The sequence below is a fragment of the Panthera tigris genome, chromosome D4 (genome assembly GCF_018350195.1).
Source record: "Panthera tigris isolate Pti1 chromosome D4, P.tigris_Pti1_mat1.1, whole genome shotgun sequence".
Taxonomy (NCBI): Eukaryota; Metazoa; Chordata; class Mammalia; order Carnivora; family Felidae; genus Panthera; species Panthera tigris.
In genome coordinates this window covers 44,868,745-44,894,853 of record NC_056672.1, presented here as the reverse complement: position 1 = coordinate 44,894,853, position 26,109 = coordinate 44,868,745, and the positions used below count along the sequence as shown (strand labels likewise).

The 26,109-nt window shown below is 42.7% G+C and overlaps 1 protein-coding gene across 3 annotated transcripts in view; it reads right to left on the bottom strand.

Annotated features, from left to right (window-relative positions):
* Positions 1-26,109, bottom strand: part of FOCAD (focadhesin) — a 319,129-nt gene that overhangs the window by 280,850 nt on the left and 12,170 nt on the right. For all 3 annotated transcript variants that reach the window (XM_042965277.1, XM_042965278.1, XM_042965279.1), the window contains exons 2-4: positions 7,320-7,418; positions 4,046-4,120; positions 1,585-1,739 (exon numbers count right to left, since the gene is read on the bottom strand). In XM_042965277.1, coding sequence (XP_042821211.1) covers positions 1,585-1,739; positions 4,046-4,120; positions 7,320-7,376 — 287 coding nt within the window. In that variant the 5' untranslated portion in view covers positions 7,377-7,418. The remainder of the gene's footprint in view (positions 1-1,584; positions 1,740-4,045; positions 4,121-7,319; positions 7,419-26,109) is intronic.

The window sequence follows — 26,109 nt, the reverse complement described above, 5'->3', positions numbered from 1 at the left end:
GGCAGAACTGCAGACATCCAGATGAAGATCATTTCTTGAAGCAAAGAGGGGCATCTCATTTTCAGGGAATGTGCCGCGAGAGACGCTCACTTCCATGATGTGGTCCCAACACGGTCCTGTTTGACCACCTCAGAACGGTGTATGCCCCTTTCAATACTTGCGACTCCATTAGTGTCAGTCTATAAATATATAGTCACACTAGGGGCACCTGGGTGGCTCAGTCAGCTAAGCATCTGACTCTTGACTTCGGCTCTGGTCATGATCTCACGGTTCATGAGTTAAGTCCCGGGCCAGGCTCTGCGGCTAACGGCGTGGAGCCTGGTTGGGACTCTCTCTCCCCCTCTCTCCGCTCCTCCCCTGCTTGCACCTGTGCGTGTGCTTGTGCACACATTGTGGCTCTCTCTCGCTCTCTCTCTCTCTCCCAAAATAAATAAATAAACTTAAAAAAATAAATAAATACAGTCATAGCAAAAATTCAAAACACCAAACATGCTTTACTTGAGATAATCAGAGGAAACACGTCTAAATCACAAAATACTTTTTTTAAAAATTCGTGCTCTTATTTCTTTTTCAAGTTTTATTTATATTTTTAGTAATCTCTACCCCTGATGTGGGGCTTGAATTCATGACCCCAAGATCAAGAGTTGCATGCTCTTTCAACTGAGCCGGCCAGGTGCCCCAGTGCTATTATTTTCTAATTCACGTACTAAAGCCAAAGTCTGACCAAATATTACCAATAATATATAAACTTTACCACCGTGGGAGTAGTATTGCTTATGGGCAACCTACTTGCTTAATGTAAGTCAAGAATTTGCACTGCACTCGTGAATTATAAACTACTTAGCTATTTTCTTCATTTATGAAAAAAAAAAAAAGAGCAGTGACAGGGGCACCTGGGTGGCTCAGTCAATTAAGCGTCCAACTTCGGCTTGGGTCATGATCTCACAATCCATGATTTCTGGGTTTTTTTTAATGTTTTTTTTTTTTTTAACGTTTATTTATTTTTGAGACAGAGAGAGAGACAGAGCATGAACGGGGGAGGGGCAGAGAGAGAGGGAGACACAGAATCGAAAGCAGGCTCCAGGCTCTGAGCTATCAGCCCAGAGCCCGGCACGGGGCTCGAACTCACGGACCGTGAGATCGCGAGATCGTGACCTGAGCTGAAATTGGAAGCTCAACCGACTGAGCCACCCAGGCGCCCCTCACAATCCATGAGTTCAAGCCTCACGCCAGGCTCTCTGCTGTCAGCACAGAGCCCACTTCAGATCCTCTGCCCCCCTCTCTCTCTGCCCCTCCCCTGCTCACGCTCTCTCTCTCTCTCAAAAAAAAAACATTAAAAAAAAAATTTTTTTTAAAGCAATGACACATTTAAGCAGAGCCCTGAAACTTACAGACAGCAACTGACCACAAATTCCACAACTATAGAGTTTAAATCAGCGCCTACGAAATATCAACGGCATGACATTTGAAGGGAAAGAAAATCAACTGGCAAGTAGGGTGAATGTGGACCTTTAATGGCAAATTCGTGAATCTGTTTTCTAAAAATGTAAGTGTTTCGCTGATCAAACGGGAAGGAAAGACGACCTGGTCGACGGAATCAGGTTGAGTATCCCATTGAGCACATAGCTGAACTCTGCGTGATCCTGGGCGACGAGTGCCACCAGAGCCTCGCAGCAGGCCGTTCGAACCACCGCATTATCACCGCAACACTTCTCCCACAGCAAGTTCAAAGCCGGAGTCTGAAATCAAACCAGTGATTAGAAGACACTTGCAACAGCGCCAAAAGCATACAGAATACCCCCCGCCGTTCGTCGAATTTGTTCCCAGCAGGCTACCTTCCCTCGACAAAGACGGTGCTCTTGTCCCACCATTTGTAGAATAAACTCAAGTCAGCTCCCCAGGAGAGATAATGGATGCGTTCGGAGAGAGCAGCTCGCTCTCACCTGGTGCAAACTAAGGCGGCTGCACTCAGCCGTATGACTTGGGTCTGAGCAACACGACAAACCCAACAGGAGATCAAAACGAAGACTGGACTCTGGCGCCGGGCTCTAAACCCCTCTGACCAGCCACCATCCATGTCAGTCCAGCAGTTAGCCTGCGCTGCGCTCCAAATCATACCTTCAAGCCCTACGTGCAGTGACATTTTCAGAACGTGTTTCTGCTCTCCTACCACCAGACTCTACCATCTCCATGCACCCTACCCTGCCCCAACGATGTCCCTGCCCCAACTTACTCAAGTCTAACGTGGGCCCAGAGGGAAGGCAGTGAGGTAAAACAGGATACCCCCAAATTGCCCCGCCCACGACGACCAACAGAAGCCGAGAAGACCGTTTTGGTCAGGAAAGAAAGGGACTTTTTGCCCCCGCACACTATGAACCTGTCATCTTTGACAGAAAAGCACCAGAAGGGCACAGAAGTCAATGTAAGTGCTTTATTCTGAAAAATCCTATAAAAGCAGAGACTCTAGCTTTCACAGCTTTCTCAGGAACCCACCACCCAACAACCCCCAGGGGGTTCACTACTCATGATGAATCCACATTTGAATGTAGGTTAAGTCCATTTAGAGTTACATGCAGTTTGAGGTGTTGTTTCTGTTTTTGTTTTTTAATGTATTTAAAGAACACATAATGAAGTTATTTTTCCCGCCTTCGGACAGAACTTATTAGAAAAGTGTATAATCTGAGAAAAAAAAAATTCAGATCCTCAGCTCCCACAGAATAACTAAAAGAATGAAAATCAACATCATATTGTGCCCACTTTCCCACTGTGGCTGGCTTTGGGAGCCTTTTCAGTCTTAGGATCCCACTCTAACAGCAGGAAAGAAATATTTATATTTCTTTAATAGTCACAGCAGGAAAGAAATATTTATATTCCATTTCTTTTATTCAGAAGGAAATTTTATTCGCCTGTACAGCCAGTACCAAAGGGTTCTAAATGTCATTACTCCATTAGAAGCCACAAAAACGAAATCAGTGAATAAAAAACCATCGCCTCAGGTAATACTATGCCCTCGTGGAAGTAAGCATTCATTTATTAACAGAAGAGAAAACAGTTAGTTACAGGCATCTGACATTCAATAAATCCCGGCCGTTTAAGTAAAACCACTAGATCATCTCAGAGTACATAATGCGATTATCGGCAGGATTAAGATCAGGGTTCTCAGGAAACCTAATTTGTGGGACTACACACAAATGCCAGACAAATGCCAATTAGAGAAGTTTGCCTCTATGCTTATTTCGACATGGCAGCGGAAGCTATAGAGAGGGGTAACCTGGAATAGCTGATCAAACGCAATGTGGCGGGGGGGGGGGGGGGGGGGGGGGGGGGGGGAAGCCACGTGCGAGAAAGTAAATCAACGGATTTCAGTTGTGAGAAACATTGTCCTATTTCCGTCACCGGTATTTTCCACGGAGTTTACCTTAGAGCAGCTACTTAAGTGGAGTTTCCAACCGGGCAGGTCGAAATACACAACACCAGGTGACCAAAACCCAAGTGCTATATAGCTCGGTATAAGCTCAGCATGGCTTCCTCTCTCAGCATTCCCCTGTCCTATGCATGGTACGGACGTGCATCCTTCAGCTCCAAGTACCGATGCCCGACCTTTCCCACGCAGAACTCCTTCTTGGGCCACCGTAAAGTACAAGAATTCGCCCACCTCCAAATTGATCCCCTCTATATTCACTTGCTCTGGTAAACAAAAATATGCCCTCAGAGGTAATCCTCCCAGCATTCTCCAAGGCCATGTCTACCCTCATTTCACCCGGGGTTATTTTTCCCTAACAGTCACCAGACTACTCCCCTTCACCCCCTCCCCCCCCACCCCCCACTCCACATCTCATTCCCGGAGTCTGTCGTAACAAATTTTTTAATTGTCAAGCATTTGGAAGAAGAACATGGCAAACCAAAAAAAAAAAAAAAAAAACCACCAAGGCAAGGAACGTCTCATTTCTACAGTGACCTGAACTCCGGGAGAAACAAAAGAAGTGCGTATGTGCGGCTGGCAGCAGTATCCACATAGAACTCAAGCACGAGGTTGAATACAGACCTGGTCTGTGGATTGGTGGATCTTTTCTGAAAAACCACTTTCCTTTAGGACGGCAGCAATGAGATGACCCACAGCCTTAAAAATAAATAAATAAATGAATACATAAATAATCAGTAAATACATTGTGTGAGAGGTTCTCTCCAATTAGTGCCTTTGAAGGTAACTCATATCGATACTAGCTGATAGGAACACGCGTGCGCCAGGCAGGCAAGTCCCATTCGTTTGAGCGCGTGATCTGCGCAAGGCACTGAATTAGGCAATTCTACGGGCATGATTTCTCATCTTCCTAACAACTCTCAAGGGAAGCCTTTTGATCCCAATAAGCAAACTACAGTTCACAGATGTTAAGAAAATTGCCAGGTTCTCAGTTCACATTGCTGTCACTTAGTATTAAAAGGTCACGCGAGATCGCTTCATCCCCTTAAACCAGGAGACAAATGAGAAACTCCACAGCTTTTGAAATCATTTTTGCATCTACATGAAATCCATCGTGCTTCATCATGCCCTTAATGAAGATGGAGAAAACCCCTCCCCCTCTTGATGACCGTGGCCCACGCCGCCGATCGGAACCAACAGGTCTCCCCACCCCCCCCCCACCCCCCACTGCAGCCGCCGTTCTCTCCCGCTTAGGCTCTGTGATTTAATTTCTTTCTTATTTTTCTCAGAGGTTTCAGCCCTTTAATAAGCTTTTGGCCTCATGAATCTCTGAAACTTTCCCATATCCTGCTTTGGTCAAAAAGCCCGAAATTGAATCTAAGACTTTTATAGGAGGGATGATGACTTAAGTACATAAATATCATTCTTTCCTACCACCGCAACTCCATTCTAGTTCTTTGGCCCCACCCAGCACCGCCGTCTTAGAGCTGGGGGCTGGCAGCAAGGACAGCCACCCTGTGCACGGGCTGGGAAATACCTTTCCAACTCCAGCCAAGTGTTGACCCTGCACTTGGACCAACATATGATACACCTGTGAATCCCTGTCAGCCTCGCACTCACTTAAGTCTCCGGAAAAGCTCGCAGAAAAACACAGCACCCACTCCTTTGTTTCTTTTCTGTATTTCACACATCGGAAATCCTTTAAGACCTCAGCGCGTGATGATCTCAGTTTTGCAATATAAATCACTCATTTACATGAATATTAAGTTTAAGATCAATTAACTGTCTCTTACCTCCCAGTGAAAGGAATAGTAACAAGAACTGAAGACCAGTGAACAGTTTTGGTGCCCATTTACAAAATATACCATATTTCATTGACTGTAACTGGCCATCAACTGCAAGATGCACCATTATTTTATGAACCACTAAGGAAAAAAGGCTGCCAATTAAACCTATGTTATATAATGCTCCTTATAATGTAGAATTGTGATTTTCTATTAACGGAAGAGCCCTTTCAGACTCATTTAGAAAATCGTGGCCAAGTTCACAATTGTGCAAGCCACACCAACTGTGTAACAACTGCTGCCACAAATTACTAGATGCAACCCATTTTCAAAGACGTTAAAATGTGAAAAGATGTGTGTGAATCAATGAAATATGGTGCTAACACTGAGCAGTGGTTACAAAAGAACAATAAGAAGTATTCACAGAGAACAGGGCACAATTGCAAGAACCAAATAAAATGAATGTGAAACACAACAGAGACCAAAAAAAAAATTAAATTAAATTAAAAAAAAAAAAGCCACCGTTCACATTTAGAAAAGACTAGAAGAATATCAGCTTCCTGACAAACATTCCCCCACTGCCCACCAAGTTCAGCTTCTTCCTCTTGCCTTTCTATGTATCTTTCCAACAAATCAGAGAACAGAGGCTAAATTGATTTTGAAGTAACAAAATTTTAAAGTACAAAATAGGGATAAATGACCCTATACTGCTACGTAAGTTTTCCATAATAGAATAAAGAGACATCCTCGGTGAAACAATACACGTGCACTTTGCAGTTAACGTAATGGTAACACACACAGGCTGTGTTCGGTTATCTATGCTAATGAAGGGGCTGCAGGCACGGAGAAACAAAAAACTGTGGACGGTATCCTCCACGCCTTCATCTTCCTCTTCATGGTAAGGACCTGTGCTGCACAGGATAGGATTCCAACCCAGTCAGGTAGAAGGGAATCTTGCATAAGGAGTGTTCTACTCCTCATGGAAGGGTTCCCCACTACCCAGCTAAGTCAATTCCCACAGCAGCCATCTCCGGAGTTAAGTGTCGAAAGCAGCCCAGACGCTGGGTGTCTTCCAGTCTTCGGGCAGGCTTCTGCTGGCCCCTTGGCTTCAGCTCTCACAAGAAAAAACAGTAAGCTATTATGGTATCTTGACTAACCAGAATGCTTCTGGTTAGGGGAAGGCTGACCAGAAAACCACTTTTGTTTTAGCCCTAATAACTGAAAAGCTCTCTAAAATACATTGTCACCAGCCCCTGCCTACGTTAGTACATACATCAAGTTTGTTCCTCCAAGGTATTTTACTTACTGAACGTCACTACCTATCAAAATCTCTTATTCTTAATTGCCGTCCAGGGGTAAAATATACCATTTCAAATCTTAATCTCTCATACTCTGTGGATGCATAGTCATTTGCTTCTATTCCCAAAAATTAATTATAGACTTAAATAAATAAATAAATAAATAAATAAATAATACAGATTCAGGGGCCTCCTAGTTAATCCAAGTTTTATTAGGTCTAATAAGAAAAGTATGAAATAAATAGAAGCTGAGATTGGTCAGTTTCAAATATTTACCCTCCTACATCACATGCAAATTTTTATTTTATTCCATTATTTTATTTTTTTAATGTTTATTTTTGAGAGCAAGAGAGAGAGAGAGAGAGAGACAGACGGAGTGTGAGTGGGGGAAGGGCAGAAAGAGAGAGACACAGAATCCAAAGCAGGCTCCAGGCTCCAAGCTGTCAGCACAGAGCCCAAAGCGGGGCTTGAACCCACAAACTGCAAGATCATGACCTGAACCGAAGTCGGACACTCAACCGACTGAACCACCCAGGTGCCCCCTCATTTTCTTTTTTTAATGTAATCTCTACATCCAACGTGGGGTCTGAACTCGTGACCCCGAGATCAAGAGTCACGTGCTCCACCAACGGAGTCAGCCAGGTGCCCCTCAATATAAATTTTCAAATTAACTTACATAAAAGTTAATAAAATAATAATTATCCCCACATATGGAATAAAATATTTAATGTTAAAAAGATAAAGTTCTATCAACAATCCACCAGCAAGGTTCAGTTGTTACCATGAAGCAAAAATAATTAAATAAATAAAAATTACCTGTGATTGGATAAGAGAATTTGGAAATTCAAACCTTTTCCTGATATCATCTGACATTTTTTATTCTCTCAGATTCTCTTACAGGTATACATGCAGACTCTGTAATCAAAACAAAAGAATACTTGTTAGTCCAGAAAAGGAGTTCAAAGCAATTACTCCTCACATAACATGAAAGCAATTCGTTTCAAAGACAACAATGGAAATAAAGCATAGGGCTCTGCAGAGTAATTGTTGCCATACAATCATACCAATGACTTCAGTCCACAAATGCCACGATTGATAAGTAAACAATAATGCTCAACCGCTCTTGGTTTTTCCCATTAAAGCTAATCCTGAAACAGATTAATTCGCACTATGGAAACAAACACACAAACAAACAAAAACTCCAAAAGCTCGAGCCCAAATAACGTGACTTTAAAAGTTCAACCACATGTTTGAAATAGAAACTCTTTCATGGATCAAAACTTCCAAGGGAGAAAGACTCGAACTTCCCCAAAACTGTTTAAACTGTACCACAAGCTTTCATTTAAGCACTAATCCAACCGCTAGTGACAAGTGTAATGCCTAAGTGAGCTTTTCGCAGGAAGTATAGAAATGACCCAGAAACTCACACAATGAAACAGACTGCTCGTCTGCTAAAAGAGCAAGCAATTAGCACCAACTTTTAATATTTACATCACACCTCTCATTCCTATTGGGCTGTCAAAAAAAAAAAAGAAAGAAAGAAAAAAGGAAAGAAGGGAGAGGAGAGGAGAGGAGAGGAGAGAAAAGAAAAAGACAAAATAGTTTTCAAGCATACAAAAAAAGATGCAGGAGGGCAAGGTGGTGAAACTATTGACAGGATCTCCTAAGGATCTCAATTTATCCAGTCCATGCAGCACTAAACCCACCAAATTACACTACTTTGAAAAATAAATTGCTTTAGCTCACCTATTTATTACAATATAACTAAAAATAATAATTAAAAATTAAAAAAAAAATTTAATGCAGGTACTCCAGATTACCTTACAAAAATAACAGGCCATCAAACCAAGCTCTGCTGGTCTCACAAACGTCGGCGCCTTGTGTTGAACCCGTGGCTGTAACTACTTTCGTCCCCTTTTTCCAAGGCTAAATTCTCTGAAGGGATCGTTTATCCTAGCCTTCTTCTTCAACATCTAGGTCCAACGTAACTCCCTTGAATTAGACATTTCACAGCACTGAAACAGCTTATTCTCAGACTGCAAATTATGCCCCCTATCAAAATCTATCCATTAGTTTCACTCAGCTCAAAATTTCTTCAACTTCCAGATGTGTCTGTCTCCTCTTTCTTGGAATTTTCTGCTCGTTTGAATTCTGTAAGATATCAGAACAGAATTCCCCAAAGTGTGTCCCTGAGAAACACAGGGTATGCCAAGAGGGTAAAAAAAAAAAAAAAAAAAAAAAAAAATGGATTTTGTAGGGGTGCCTGGCTCGGGCGTTTAAGTGAGGGGTTAAGCATCCGACTCGGTTTCAGCTCAGGTTGTGATCTCACAGGTTCATGAGATCGAGCCCCATGTTGGGCTCTGAGCTGACGGTGGGGAGCCCGCCTGGGATTCTCTCTCCCTCTCCCTGCCTCTCCCCGACCTGTACGAACTCTCCCTCTCTCTCCAAATAAATAAACTTTGAAAAGATTTTGTAAGGAACATATATATTCCCACCTTGGATTTTCATTCACTCATGTAACAAGTACTTATTAGGTGACTGTCTATTTGGTGTCAGGCACTGTTCTGGGTGCTTTGGTGACCATGGGAAACAAAACAGACAAAAATCCCTATACTCATGGAGCTTAGAATATTACAGAAATACTTTCTATTTTAAATACGGCAGTCAGAGGAGCACCTGGGTGGTTCAGCGGGTTAAGCCTCCGACTTCAGCTCAGGTCATGATCTCAGGGTTAAGGAGCCCGAGCCCCACGTCTGGCTCTGTGCTGACAGCTCGGAGCCTGGAGCCTGCTTCCGATTCTGTGTGTGTCTCTCTCTCTGCCCCTCCCCTGCTCATGCTCTGTCTTTCTCTCCTTCAAAAATAAATAACATTAAAAAAAATTTTTTTTAATTAAAAAAATAAAAAATAAATATGATAGTCAGGGCCAGTCTCATCTAGAGAGTCTGACATTCGGTGAGTAACCCATACAGATGTCTGGGGGAAGAGCGTCACAGGCACAGTGAACAGTGAGTGCAAAAGCCCAAAGCCCATAAAGTGCTTAAGGTCCGGTCTAGAAAGAGCAAGGAAAGGGGTCAGGAGTGGATGACGGCAGAAGAGAATGGGAAATCAGAAAGCCAATGAGAAGACAGATCATAAGAGGTCTGGTAGATCACCAGTAGGACAGATGTATCTATCCTGAGTGAAACAGGAAGCTACTACAGGGAAAAAGTGGTTAGATTTTAACAGAATCACTTAAAATAAGAAATGCTCAGATTCGAGATATAATTGAAGGGAGGGCAATGTGGTTGTGGCTAATGATTGCATGAGAGTATAGAGGAAAGGTTCAGAGATGACGCCAAAGTTTTTGATCTGAGCACCTTTAATTTTAATCTCCATTTCTTTGGGCATTTTATACATTAAACCAAACAATTTAGGGCGCCTGGGTGGCTCAATCATTAAGCATCGGACTTCGGCTCACGTCATGATCTCACGGTTGGTGAGTTCGAGCCCCGCATCGGGTGAGCACGAGCCCTGCTTTGGGTGAGCCCCATTCTCTCTCTTTCTTTGACCCTCGCTCATTTGCATGCTCTCTCTCTCTCTCTCTCTCCCCCACTCTTTACCCTTCATGGGATTCTCTCTCTCCTCTCGCTCTCTCTCTCTGCTCCTCACTCACTTGTACCCTCTCCCTCTCTCAAAAGAAAAAAAAAGCAAAATTTAGGGCAAAAAATGTATACATCACTTACCATGGCATTTTTTTTTTTACTAAAGGAAAAGATGGAGTCGCCATCAACTGACACAGGGAAACAAGTTTTGTGGGCAAAGACTGGGAGTTTCATTCTGAACAGGTAAGTTTCAGGTGTCTAACAGATATACAAATGGAGATGGTGGGTAGAAAGTTGGATACACGAATCTGGAACTGGAGAGACAGATCTTAGTTGAAGATATAAGTGATGATACACATTAATTATAGAATCTCCGAATTTCTAAAGCAAGAAGTCTGATAAACTTTGCTTCACCCAGAGCTTACCAAACTTATCTGATCATGGCACCCTTTTTTTCTAGAAATATCCAGTAACAATCTACACAGCCAGCCTTTCTTTCCTGGGATAAACACTGGGAAACTCTGCTCCATGGACTCCTGCTCCTCTGTCCACTGTACTTCCTGCGTCCCATCTTCCTGCTCCCAAGCTCCTTGTGCTCTCTTCCTTCCTGGAAACTCCCAGAGCCCAGTCATGTAGCTAAATACTTCCCTGCCTTCTCTTACAAAGATAGCAACTGGGAAAAAATAAAAAATAAATAAAATAAAATAAAAATAATAATAATAATAATAATAATAATAATAATAAAGCCAGAGACGGGCACCTGGGTGGCTCAGTTGGTTGAGTGTCCAACTTTGGCTCAGGTCACGAACTCACGGATCGTGAGTTCGAGCCCTGCGTCGAGCTCTGTGCTGACAGCTCAGAGCCTGGAGCCTGCTTTGGATCCTGTGTCTCCTTCTCTCTCTGTTGCTCCCCCACTTTCTCTCTCTCTCTCTCTCTCTCTCTCAAAAATAAAGCTTAAAAAAAAAAATTAAAATAAATAAATAAATAAAGCAAGCAAGCAAGCTAGAGACTAGAGAGCTCAAAAAGAAAGTACATGTTTTACTCACAAAAACATTTATCATGAGGTGCCTTCGTGGCTTAGATGGTTGAGCATCTGATTGTGGCTCAGGTCATGATCTCATGGTTTGTGAGTTCAAGCCCCGCATCAGGCTCTCTGCTGTCAGCACGGAGCCCGCCTCAGATCCTCTGTCTCCTTCTCTCTCTGCCCCTCCCTGCTCGCTCACTCTCTCTCTCTCTCTCTCTCAAAAATAAATAAACGTTGAAAAAAAAAAAGTTTACCATTTCAGTCCCACGTTTCTCAGTTTCCCTCTCACGAGTTTCTTTGCCACCATCCTCTACATCCACTCAATCAGAGTCGGTTTCCTCCCTCCCAGCACCTCACAGCCTGCCTCTCCTCCCCATTTCTACCCTCCTCGCCTCAGTTCCTCACGCTAGGCTTCCTTCACTAACTGCTTGGTCTCGGGATCTCCACGCACGATCGCATCCCTTACGCTGCTGTCAGATTCACTGTCCTACGACGTGATTTCCATCACATCATTTCCCTGCGAAGAATTCAGAGCGGGGGTCTCACTAGCCTGTCACCCTCAATGCAAATTCGGATTCTGAGCTTTGAGGACCTCCATCAACCATTTCTCCTGGTCACCTTCAATCTCACTGTTGTCTGATTCCGATCTGGCCACAACACTTCTCAAATTAGTCCCACGTGCTCATTCCTAAGGAATTTTCCTTACGCTGTTCTTGCCTGCATAAAATACCCTCCTCTATATGTTCCCTCTATTTAAAGATGAAATTTCTTTCATAGCACATCTTTTTCTGTCAAGCCTCTCCCCAGTAGCCACATCTTATAATAGTCACCTTGTTTTATATTCTTGCAGTATTTGGGCTGACGAACACCATCATGTGACTAATTGCATTAGGATTGGAAATATTCTTTTCTAAAGGGTCAGGTAGTGGGGCGCCTGCGTGGCCGAGTTGGTTGAGCGTCCAGCATCAGCTCAGTTCACGATCTCATGGTTTGTGAGTTCAAACCCCACATCAAGCCTGTCGCTGTCAGCGCAGAGCCCAGTTCAGACCTTCTGTCTCCCTCTCTCCCTGTCCCTCCTCCACTCACACTCTCACTCTCAAAAATAAAGAAAACCTTATAAAGATAAATAAATATAAGGGTCAGATAGCAACTACTCAAATCTGCCACTGTAGCCTGAAAGCAGCCATATCGAACAGAGCTGTGCTATGATAAAATTTTATTTACAAAAACAGGACAGTGGGCCACAGTTTGCTGACTCCTGGCTTAAATAATGACAATTTTTTTAATTAATTTATAAAATTTACTGACACAATTGCTAAAATTGACATTCAGATTTGGCCCTGTGCTCCCAGGCACAAGTAAATATACAAATAAGGTAACTTACACACCTTTTATTGTGTAAAAGATGGGCAGAAAAGTACCTTTTATCAAAGAAAACAATCTTTTTCATACTTCTTACCTCAAGGAAATTTGTCACATGAGGCTTTATCTGGGGATTACAGAGTGATATAATAAGCAACACTGCCAATAACGTAAGCTAAAGGGAATTTTTTATTACTTCTTTCTTAAAGAAAACCCTGGATAAAACCATCGGGATAACATACCATGTGATTCAGCAAAACAGCCCCAGCTAATGGAATCCAAGTACAGTTTTCTGACGCTCCAACTCGGTAGAAAGTACACCTTAGACTCTCCAGAGCAGCAGACGCTTAGAAACGTATCACAGAATAGACTTACCCACGTGTCAACAGCCATAGAGCTAACTAGAAGAAAATGTGTGGTTACCCTCTCTGATCCAGGCCCCGAATGGTGAAATTCCAAAATGCTTTGGGGACCGATGAGCGGCTGGTAAGGCTAATGGCTTCTTATGCAGTGAAAAAGCCAACCCTTACAGAAAGAATGACTTTGTGTCCAGGAGGCAGGCCGACAGAGTAAAAGAGGGCCGTTTCATCAAGATTACCTAAGTACAGATGGCAAAGAGCTAAAGTTTACAAAAGAAGCCCTAACACTCGAGAATGAACACATTTTTAAAATCTATGGCAACTGGATCCTTCCTAATAAACAGCTGCCAGCCATTCTAAAAACCACTACCCAAGCTGCATTATGATTTGATATCATCCTTGATTTGCTATCCTTGGGCTGCAAGCTCCAAGTGTCTTTCATCTGCCAGAGACTTGGATTTCAAGGTTAATCACAGCCATGTGGCCTTTCCGGGTATCAGAACATCATATCCTCTTAGGGAATTTCAAAAAACAGGAGTACGTAATGCTTGCTTTAGCACTGGTAGTCTAGCTTGGGTCCTACTTTTAATCTCAACTTCCCTTGGGCATTTAATACGTTAAGGAAAACAATTTATACATTACGTCTTACCGGGACACTCTTTACTAAAAGGAAACCACTCACAATATGCTCCATAAACCACATGTGACAAAAAAAGTGTTTGCTTTTAAAAGATTTATCTCCAACCTGTCATTGTGCCTTTTGGCCCTAAATCTAAATCAGAAAGTGAATTTTTAATAAGGCCTTCAAGTTCCAAGTGAATCAAAGCATCTGCTTAACTTAAGCAATTATCACCTGATCTGCCACGGTGTTCCAGCAGCACCAGAAGACTTCCAAGAAAATATATCTATAGGGGCACCTGGGTCGGTTGAACACCCAACTGTGGCTCGGGTCATGATCTCACGGTTCGTGAGTTTACGTGTGAGCCCTACATCGGGCTCTGCGCTGACAGCTCGGCACCTGGAGCCTGTCTGTGTCTCCCTCTCTCTCTGCCCGTCCCTAGCTCGCACTCTGGCTCCCTCTCTGTCTCTCAAATAAATATTTTTTTTTAAAGTATAAAAAAATTAGAAAAGAAATCTATCAACTGCATTCTAGAGGTAATAAAGGAGCAGCAGGTAGACAAAGCGCTTTAGGTTTTCAAGTCTCTCCATAGTTTCTCTAGGATACGAACATATACAACCATCTATCACGCAAAGGTGTTGAGCGTCCAACTTCAAATGGCATGCACAATCTGGAAAATGAAAGATCTAATCATATTCACACTTGCTACGGGAATCCGGCAGAGGGATTATGTAGGGTGGTTGGGAACGGGATGCGGGGGCTGGAGGGATCTGATGATCACAGAGAAAGACAACTTTGAGCACTCTTCACTACCAAATTCCTTTATGGGAAGGACTCACGGCGGCAATGTAGGTCAAATCAGGGCTACTGAAAGTACACTCCTGAAGCCAGTTTACGTTAGCAGACTGATAAAAATATATACTTCGTTCACATTAAAGGGACCCTGTGCTTCAGAGACGCAAAATCTAGGAGGACTTTCCAAGTCTTTAGCGACTATTCCAACTCTCAGTTATGTATGTATTGTTTCTTTCTCCCTCAGATGAAGCTACAGAACTGTCACCCTGGGGATTTAAACCATATATGTGACGATTTTTTGTTACTCTTAACAGCATAGACAAAAGCTGATGGCACCATCAATATATTTGAGCCGCTCTTACAAGCTGGTCAAGACTGTGGCTCAGGGGTATACTCCAATCCCTCCTAATTGCTTTGCCCTGCTTTTTAAAGAAGGAAAAAAAAAACTGTCTGTACTTTTCACCCACACACCTTGCTTTGCTATCCACTATTGAGGTCAATTGCCTGCATAGCTTCTCATCTACCACTTGTTGGTCCCTAACTGCTTTTACACATGCTGTCTAGAATCTGGCCTTGGGACTGTATTTTGTCACCCAGTATTAAACCCTGATACTTCCTAGAGAGTCAACCCTAGCTTCAGCTCTTGCTTCAAAAGCTTTGAAATCCAACTGCCACCTGCCGCCTCAAATCAACAGGACAGAGCACCTGCGTGGCTCAGTCAGTTAAGCATCCAACTCTTGATTTCAGCTCAGGTCACGATCTCATGGTTCGTGAGTTCAAGCCCCACATCGGGCTCTGGGCTGACAGTGAGGAGCCTGCTTGGGATTCTCTCCCTCACCATCTCTCATTGCCTCTCTCTCTCTCTCTCTCTCTCTCTCTCTCTCTCAAAATAAATAAACTTAAAAAAAATAGAAACAAACAGGATGGAAAGAACCCAGATCCCTAAATGACAGCACAGAGTGGAACTATATACCTGAAACTCCAACTATTACATGAGAAAGAAAGAATCTTCTACTTTGTTTGAACCAACGCATTTGGGGATCTCTTTGTTACAGTAGGTCGTACTTCCTTAATAACACGGTAGACCTGAGACCAGCTCCCTTCCTTACTTCTTTTTCCCCAGAGAAATGAAGAAACTGAACGTCAAAGAGGTTAAGCAACTTGCCAAAAAGGCTGATCAGGCTGGCGATTCAGGTGAGAAGGGAGGGCGGGTGCTCCCCTTGTGGCTCAGTGCATCCCTGGACCATCAGTACCACGAGGCATGACCGGCACGTTCCGGTCATGGCTGTACGAGGCCCCAGGAATTTCAGGGTCTGTAATTCAAGTGCCGAGCAAATGTAGGTGGCTACGGCTTCTGATGATCTCACCGGTTACAATTTACGAAAATACATCAAACTGCAATCAAATCCCTGCCTTTCCAATTTAGTTCTTTCTCCGTTTATATCACATGCTACTTACTCACAGATTTTGAAGTGAGAGTCTAAAATAAGACCAAAGGCAGGAAATTCCAAGTTAGAACTGATTGCTGTCCAGGAGAACCAGGCATTAAAGTAAAACACAAAACCACTTCCTTGAGGAATGCCTGATTTTGTTACATTTTCCCTAATTATTCCTGAGTAATCTTTTTTTTTTAAGTGTCATATCTGTGTAGGCATTTATGTGACAAATATATGAGAATAAAGATTAAAAAGTTATTTTTAAAAAACCTAAAGATTTTTTTTTAAATCTAAAGGCTTGGGGCACCTGGGTGGCTCAGTCAGTTAAGCATCGACTTCAGCTCAGGTCATCTCACAGTCTGCAAGTTCGAGCCCCACGTCGGGTTCTGTGCTGACAGCTCAGAGTCTCGAGCCTGCTTCCAACTCTGTGTCTCCCTCTCTCTCTCTGCCCCTCCCCCACTCACACTCTTCTCTCTCTCTCTCTCAAAAATAATAAATAAACATTTAAAAAAATTTAATCTAAAGGCTTCTCGGCCTTTTGGCTAAGATCAAATGTAAAAAATCTAAAGATATACTTACCTAGAATTTTTACAGTATCCAATCTAAGCCTTCAAAGTCTTCAAATTAGCTCTTTTATGAGATGATTTTTTCTATTACAATTTTGAAATTTTTTGCTCCACCAAAAGAATACTCAAATTGCTCAGTGCGTTTTTGAGATAAATACTTCATGTTGATACAAAATCATCTTTACAGTATACTTACAATAAAAACTGATACCCAATCATTTTAAAGATCTTCCAAATAAAGGTCTAATCTGAACAGCTAAAATATCCACTCTTATAATTTTACTTCAAATATTATTCAGTTAACTAGAATTTGGTAAAGCACCACAGAATATATTTTATAAGTATTTTACTTGTATTTCCTCCCCTCAAAAATGACTCTGTGGGGTGCCTGGCCGGCTCAGTCAGAAAAGCAGGAGACTCTTGATTTCAGGATCCTGAGTTTGAGCCCATGTTGGGTGTCGAGATCACTTAAATAAATAAAACTTAAAATAAATGACCCTAATTCTGTGCACTGGTTCTCTAAAATAATTTACTTCACAGCAAATATTAATATAGTATAAGCTGAAGTATTTAGGGGGTAATGATAGGACATTAAGGATTTTCTATCAAATATTCCACTTACCCTGGGGGAAGGGGGAGAGGGATAGATTAAAACAAGAATGTCTATCTAAATGCTCATAATAGAGGAGTACATTTGAGTTCATAATACTATTCTATTTTTGGGTATGTTTGAAAACTTCCATAATAACAAGTTTTTTAGGTCTTCCACCATATAAGGACACAGAGAGAAGTTGCTGCCTATGACCCAAGAAGAAGGTCCCACCATGCCGGCATCCTAATCTCAGACGGTCAGCCTCCAGAACTGTGAGAATTAAATTTCTGCGGTTTCTTTAAAAAAAAAAAAAACATTTTTAAAACCTCACATAGAGGGTTCTTACTAAGGGCCAAGCAATATTCTATGCACTTCACCTATATTAACTCATTTAACCCTCCAATAACCCTATGAGATAAGTAGATAAGTACTCATTTTGCAGATGAAGAAACCGAGGCACAGAAAAGTTAGATCGGTTTTTTTCAAGATCGTAAAGTAAGCTGAAATTCAAATCCAGATTGTCTGAGCACAGGTGGATATGGAAAAGCCTGGAAAATATACCTTATGGGGGATTTTTGGTTTTGCCTGTTCCTATTTTCTAATTTTTTTCACAAGACCATGTGTTTTTGCAATTTTGAATAGTCACCAAAATATTTATTCAGATACTAACACATGCTTTAGAAACAGAGATAGGACTTTCTGAAACCAAATTACAAATCCATTATTAACAGGTGTGATTCAGTGAGCAACAAACTAGGAAAATTTGAGAAACGATAAAAGATTCCTTTGTTAGCCGGGGCACCTGGGTGGCTCAGTCGGTTAAGCGTCCGACTTCGGTTCAGATCATGATCTCGCAGTTTGTGGGTTCGAGCCCCACATCGGGCTCTGTGCTGACAGCTCAGGAGCTGCTTAAGATTCTGTCTCCCTCTCTCTCTCTCTGCCCCTCCTCTACTCATGCTCTGTCTCTCTCTCCCCAAAATAAATAAAACCGTTTAAAAAAATGTTTTTGAAAAGATTCCTTTGTTAGCCATTTTACCAACGCTTTATGGAAATAGTAATATTGAAACAGGTCAATGTAATTTAACTAGATAGATGCAATTACCTTTAAACCATGCAAAAACTTCTTCCATTTTTAAGGAGAAACATAACCATTAAAATTTTCCCATTTAGACTCCCGGGTAAAGTTTACACCAAAATAAAAGTTCTTACTCTTGAAAAGAATTGTGTAGACTGATTACAAGCTAAAAAGCAACATTTTTCTTGATTGCTGCAAAGTGACCATTCAACCTCAGTTCTTATTTTCCATGAAAGCCAAATTACTAAATTCATGTAGAATGCAATAGTTACAGTTTAGTTATTTTAACCTGCATTCTTAGTGCTGGTGAAAGCTGAAGATCAAATAAGCACAAGAATTTTAGAGGAAGATAGAAAATTTCCCCACTGTTAACTAGTCAATGTAGCCCTGAAATAAAGTAAATATGGCACCGGGGGCACCTGGCTGGCTCAGTCAGTAGAGCATACAACTTTTGAGTTGAGGTCATGAGTTCGAGCCCCACACTGGGTGTAGAGATTACTTAAAAATTTTTTTGGAAGTATTATTTATTTATTTTGAGAGAGACACAGCGCGAGCGGGGAAGGAGCCAAGAGAGAGGGCAAGAGAATCCCAAGCAGGCTCCGCACTACCCGCACAGAGCCCAACGCGGGGCACAAACCCACGAAACCACAAGATCAGGACCTGAACTGAAACCAAGAGTTGGACACCCAACCAACTGAGCCACCCAGGTGCCCCAGAGAGTAAATAAAACTTTAAAAAGACAAGAGTGCACTGGGAAGCAACCTCCTTCACAGCTTTATCACAATCTCAAATGGTCATCATTCACTTCTTTCCGCTGCCTCCTTCTACCCCCGCGATGGATGGCAAACTCTTGCAGGAAGGGACCTGGTCTCTCTTTTTGACCACTGTGACCCCAGCATATAACAAGTACCTGTTTAATAAAGATTCACTCAGGGGCGCCCGGGTGGCTCAGTCAGTTAAGCAGCTGACTTCAGCTCAGGTCATGATCTCGTGGTTCATGGGTTCAATCCCCGCATCAGGCTCTGTGCTGACAGCTCAGAGCCTGGAGCCTGCTGCGGATTCTGTGTCTCCCTCTCTCTCTCTCTCTCTCTCTCTCTCTCTGCCCCTCCCCTACTCATGCTCCATCTCTCTCTGTCTCAAAATAAATAAAAACATTCAAAAAAAATTTTTTTTTAAACTGATCCTATCGGGTCTGCACAGTAACTCTGAGGTAGATATTATTAACTCCCACTTCCCACATGAGAAAACGACATCTCAGAGAGGAAGTAACTTGCCTGAGGTTATACAGTGGTATTAATAGCCAGGATATTGAGTTTTACCATGTGCCAGGCGGGCACTGTCGAAGCCCTTTATGTGTCTTCTCTCATCCGATATTCAAAATAACCGCATGACAGGACTACTATTATTATCCACATTTTCATATGAAAAACCAAGTGAGGCAAAGAGAGGTCAAAATTAATTGCCTAATTATGTAAGCAGAGCACAAATATGAACCGTGCAATCTGTCTCCGAAGTCCACGTTCTTAACCGCTACCCTATAAAGGACAATTGATGCAGAGTTTTTTTTCAAATTAAGATAATGCATTAAAGCACTTTACTCACAACCAGGCACATAATGAACACTTTCAAAATGTTGGCTATTATTATTCTTAGTCTGAATCCAACGCCTTGTTTTTTCTACTACATCTTGCTGCATCCCAGAGAATCTAGCGTCTCTTTAAAACAAAACAAAACAAAACAAAACAAAACAAAACAAAACAAAAAACCTGGGTTCCCAAAGTAGTTCATCAGCCTATGCAAACAGCTATGTATCTTTGTATATATTGCAATCCACACTGGGTGTGGCGATTGCTTTAAAATAAAATCATTTTTTTTAATGTTTATTTATTATTTTGAGAAAGAGACACAGTGTGAGCATGGGAGAAGCAGAGAGAGAGGGAGACACAGAATCCAAAGCAGGCTCCAGGCCCTGAAGACAGTGCCTGACGCGGGGCTTGAACTCACGAACCATGAGATCATGACCTGAGCTGAAGTCGGACGCTCAACCGACTGAGTCACCCAGGCACCCAAAAATAAAATCTTTTATTCATATTTTTTTTTTTTTTTTTTTTTTTTTTTTTAGAGAGAGAGAGAGAGAGCACACGCAAACAGGGGTGGGGGCAGAGGGAGAGAGAGAGAGAATCTGAAGCAGGCTCCACACTGTGTGTGAAGCCTGACATAGGGGTCAATCCCACGATCCTGGGATGGTCACCTGAGCTGAAATCAGGAGTCGGGATGCCCAACCAACTGAGCCACCCAGGAGCCCTCAAAAAAAATCTTTAAAAAAACCGGAGGCATCCCATGCAGAGCACAAAACACAAAAACGATCAATATAAACCAACCCTCATCCTGTATATTTCTTGATTTTACATTTTCATTTCATCACTGACCATTGAGTTTAAATCCAGTGAGCATCTAACAAAAACAAAGATTGGCTACTCTTGTCATGGCAATGAGTGTGTGGATCTTTCATTAGGTCCATGCAAATTCTTTTTTTTTTTTTTTTTAATGTTTATTTATTTTTGAGAGACAGAGCATGAGCAGGGAAGGGGCAGAGAGAGAGAGGCAGACACAGAATCCAAAGCAGGCTCCGGGTTCCAAGCTCCGAGCTGTCAGCACAGGGCCCGATGTAGGGCTCAAACCCACGAACTGTGAGATCATGACCTGCACTGAAGTCAGACGCTTAACCGACTAAGCCGCCCAGGCACCCTGGTCCATGCAGATTCTTACCAGTGATATCAAAACTTCCATATTTACACTTCCCTTTTTTTTTTTTTTTAGCAAGCACAAGACAGTTTATTAAAAAACCATTTTCCATTTTTAAATAAATAGGTAAATATTCGTTGAAACAGATGAAAGCAATCCTTTGCCCAAACGATTGCTCAAACACTATCCCACAGGCACAGACGGCCACACTTCCGCAAAGGAATGCTTGGCTGGCAGGTGGCCCCATCATGTGACAGTTCAAAACACAGCTCTGTGAGACAGAAATTTCCGTATGGATGAGGTCATCTGTAAGAACACAGAGTTTGCGACCATGGTGGAGTGTTCGGGAAGAAATGTCCAGAAGAAAGAGATCACACAGAAGCCACGCCACGTCCCTTCTCAGTTCCCGCGGCCGTCTCAGAAAACAGGGTGAGGACTATACCTTGCCATCACCTTCCAGGCAAGGACAAGAAGAGGCTGAGATGCAGAGCTGGGCTCAGGCAATTTCTAACGTCCCTTCCAGCCCTGTGAGGACTGTAATCCGTCCTCAAGATGGAGAAGACCTTCTCGTTCTGAAGGGGCTAGCTGCCATGGGATCGCAGCTGTACCTGCTCAGACACTAGGGAAGAAGGCTGTCGAACAGGAAGGGCTCCTCTCTGACCAAGCCTGCCGAGTTATTCCCCTGGACTTTTCGAGTTTTCTTGAGAGAAACAGCTGTGTCTTGCTCACCACTGCTGGGCCTGGGGTGCAATGGGCAGTTAGTAAAAGTGGTTTTCGACTTGCTGTGTTTAGCACAGTAGCTAATACACAATACGCTCCAAAAAAAAAAAAAAAAAAGAAAAAATGTTAGAATCAGAATTCTGTTGTTTATTTTGCTTTCGGAGCAACTTTCCAAAACAGAAAGTGAGAAATACAGAAGAATCTGTATCTTTCTCACGAATTAGACTCACGAAACGAAGACCAAAATAAATTAATAGGAGCCAGAAGTAGAAAAACATATTTGTGAACAGTTTTCTTCTTCTTCTTTTTTTTAAGGTTGTTTATTTTGAGAGAGAGTGTGTGGGTGGGTGGGGCAGGGGCGGGGGGGGGGGGGGGGGGGGGAGAGAGAGAGATAGAGAGAGAGAGAGAATCCCAAGCACGCTCTGAGCACTCAGCTCAGAGCCCGACGCAGGCCTTGATCACGAATCCTGAGATCATGACCTGAACCGAAATCACGAGTCAGACAGACGCTCAACCGTCTCAGCCACCCAGGTGCCCCTAAACGACTTTATCTCCGAATTAACACAGCAACCGGAAGTCACTTACCAACACATTTAGGGTTTGAAAATAATTCACTCTCCTTAGACACATCCCTTCCCTGGCTTTTTTTTTTTTTTCCACTGAGCAAGTAACTTTTGTATAGATAGTATCACGATGAACCAAGTCCAAATCCTAAATCAGCAGAACCCAGATTAGTGATATTTTATTACACTGTTATTCATTTTGATACATTTTCTTAAATAAAAAAAAAAAGGTCAAAGAACACATGCAAAAGCTCACAAGACTGGCTCTTCACTGTTTCCAGCTGAATCTAACAGAGCTGGAAAATGGGTCTTTGTTACTTGAATACATCATAAGTTTTACTTGAATGCTTCAGTCGACAGCTATTATCTGTTATAGCCACGTCCTTAGTCTGCTATGTATTACAACCCTTTAGAAACCTGCAGTATCACCTCTGGGTATTTCCCACTGGGGGTAAAAGGCGCTTTAAGCACGTAACTACCCAAAGAAGTAACATTTACTAATTTTCTATTCCACAGCTGGCATTATTCACGGCTGTTTTTATTTGTAGGGTGCTTAATAAGCAGATACCAGTTAAACCTTCACAACCATCCCGAGCAGAAGACCTTTAGTAAATCATTTCACATTAGCCTGGAGACACGAAGCACCATATGCAAGAATTAGAAGAGGCTCCTGGAAAAAACAAAAAACACGCCGATATCCAGTTGGCAGAATACGGTATGTAGAATGTCCCTGATAGTTCATTTCAAGATCATATTTAGGGGCTCCTGGCTGACTAGTCGGTAGCACATAGGACTCTGGCTCTCTGGGTTGTAAGTTCGAGCCCCACGTTGACGTAGAGATTGCTTAAAAATAAAACCTTTACCAAACAAGTTATACTTAAAGAAGAGGAGGAAGAGCAGTTGGAGGAGCAGGAAGAGGCACATGTAGCTCCTCATGGGAATTTTTAGGGGGTGGGGGGGAGGAAGGGGCAAGAGGGAAAGAGAGAATCTCAAGCCGGCTCCACCCTCAGCACCGAGCCCGACGCAGAGCCTGATCCCACGACCCTGGGACCGTGACCTGAGCTGAAATCAAGAGCCAGACGCTCGACCCACGGAGCCACCCGGCATCCCCAGCATTTTTTTTTTTTTCAAGTTTACAAATTTTCAAACTGATACATGCAATTTTTATAGGTACAGTTTCTAGGAAACTTTTCAACACCGTGGGGGAAATAGATGACCGACTAGATGAACAGCAGCAGCAGCTCTATAGACCGGCAAACTCACAATAAAGCCACTGTTCAAAAAGCGTCATTTCAACCTCAAAGACCACTTCTGCCTCTCGGACCAAATGCAGACACTAGGAGATCGCTCCCAACCTGGCTTCCCTCCAAACTGATGCACAGGTCTTCAAAGCCGCAGAAATAAGGCAGAACCAGCCTGGCGCCCGGGACCACAAGAGACTCCCCAAGGCCCACCCACCCAACTGAATCCCACAGGGAACCTGGCACAATAAAGCTGAAAGTCTAAGGTAGGTCAAGACGAACCCACTTTGCTACGGGAGTGGGCAGTCAAGGTGCTACTGACTGAGCATTTGATCTGATGCTTGGCACTTCTTGGCTACCTCCCCCAGGGTGGCATGTAGGTCTTCAAGTCCCATTCACTCCCCATTTCAAAAGTATAAGAATACAAAGAATACAAAAGGGGGGAGGCGCCTGGGCGGCTCAGCGTCAGACTCTGGATGTCCGCTCAGGTCTCGATCTCACAGTTTGCGAGATCAGGCTCAGCATTTGGCTCCGTACTAACAGTGCAGAGCCTACTTGGGATTCTCTCTCCCTCTCTCGCTGCCTCTCCCCCATGTGAACCCGCTCTCCCTCTCTCTCAAAATGACTAAGTATTAAAACGCCAGAAAAGGATACAATAGGGTTAAAGGCGACCATCTTCGGCGTAAAGTTATTCATTGATCTAAAAGATAAGCTACGGAATATGCAGATAAAATACTGATTAGGTATGAAAAATACATTTACAAAGTTTTAATCATATAAGGAAATGCTTATGGTAGAGAGAAAGAAAGAAAGAAAGAAAGAAAGAAAGAAAGAAAGAAAGAAAGAAAGAAAGAAAAAGGGGCACCTGGATGGCTCAGTTAAGTGGCCGACTTCAGCTCAAGTCATGATCTCACAGTTCATGAGTTCGATCCCAGTGCCAGGCTCTCTGTGCTGAGAGCTCAGAGCCTGGAGCCTGCTTTGGATTCTGTGTCTTTCTCACTCTCTGCCTCGCTCTCTCTCTCTCTCTCTCTCTCAAAAAGCGAGTAAACATTTAAAAAATTTTTTTAAAAAAGAAAGAAATTTTTGCAAACAATCATGAACATAACCAAGTTTAAAGTATATATATAAAGTATATACATAAAGGATTAAGGAAAAAAGTGAATATGCAAAAATGTTAACAAGTACCCTTCTGGATAATAAGATGACAGGTGATTACCACCTATCATATTCCTCCTTGTATTTGCTACATTTAATTCCCCACCTCCCCTGCAATTGGCATACATTACTTTTTTTACACTAAATAAAAATCACTAATCCTCTTCAAATAAAACCATAAGGTCAGTTTTGGGGTCTCGATAAAAAAAAAAAAAAGAGTGATCTCGGGGTTCATGACTGGCTCAGTCAGTGGAGTGTGCGACTCTTGATCTCAGGGCTGTGGGTTTGAGCCCCACACTGGGTGTAGTAGAGGTAACTTTACAAAAATAAAATAAAATCTTTAAAAAAAAGTGGTAATGTTATCGATTCACTTGAAACCACAGTCCTTTATCACTGTCTGCAAGAGGCAGTTTCACCACAGCACACAAGATAAAAAGGTCTCACTTGATCCAATTACACTGCTTATTAAGAGCTATTTAATGAGAAAGTCACACCTTTGAGTTATTAGAAGCTCTAATGGTCCTGCAGAGTTCCAAACAAGTAAGCTAACAGAATTACCTTGGATTCTAAGTGGTTTGCCAGCAAATGAATCCATCTGTCCCTGAAAAAAATTAAGTGTTCCTCCAGTGTGTTCAACTTTCTCCAATCTCATGTTAATCAAGTAAGTTAGCCTCAGGTGAGAGAGTAGGTATTTTTTTTCACCACGCTACTGTATAATAATGGACATGATATCCAAGGAAATGCACATAACTTCTCATGTACCACGTGAGGAGTCCGGACACATGCAAACGCCCAGGATACCATCGGCACAATCAACGTCATAGACACGCAACACCTTCCGTGTCTTGTATCCTTTTGGTTGGGCATGGTCGTTAAAGACAACCTAACATGAGATCTACTCTATCGGATTTGGGGGGGTGCCCGGTGGCGGGGGGGGGGGGGGGGGGGCTCAGTCGGTTGAGCGTACGACTCTTGGTTTTGGCTCGGGTCACGATCCCGGGGCGGCGGGAGCGTGGAGATTGCTGGGGATTCTCGCTCTCTCCCTCTGCCCCTCTCCCCTCTCCTGCTCTCTAAAAAAATAAATAAATAAGTCAAAAGTCAAAATAAAATAATCTGTAAAAAAAAAAAAAATTTTTTTTTGAAGTTCACAAGACCATGTTGTTAACTACTGGCACTGTGTGTCAACAGTAGTTCTCTAGCACTTATTCGTCTAGCCTATAACTGAAACCCTATAAAAGCTAGGTTCTTTTAGTTGCTAAAATTACAGTACAAAGAGTTTATTTCCTTTTAATTTTCCAAATGCATATACAACATAACACCTCAAAACCACTACGTCATCAATAGATAAATTTTAGGACAGTCCATTCATTCATTCATCCATTTACTGGCGGAGAGAGGGAGACGGAGAGAGGAAGAGAGAGGGCGAGCCAAGGAAGGTCAGAGAGAAAGAATCCCAAGCAGGCCCCACACTGTCAGTGCAGAGTCCGTCACGGGGCTCTAACTCACAAACGGGGAGATCATGACCTGAGCGGAAAGCAAGAGCCACTTAGCCCACCGAGCCACCCAGGCGCCCCTTTAGGGCAGTCTTATATGTTTGGGCATCTGTCAAAGGATAAAGAAAGGCCTTTCTGGGAGAGTGACATTTGGACAGAGACCAGAAGGAAGTAATGAACATTCCAGACAGAAGGAACACGAAGCACAAACCTTGAGGTGGAGACATGCTTAGCAGGTTTAGGGAAGACCGAAGACACCAATGTGGTTGGTCCACATGAA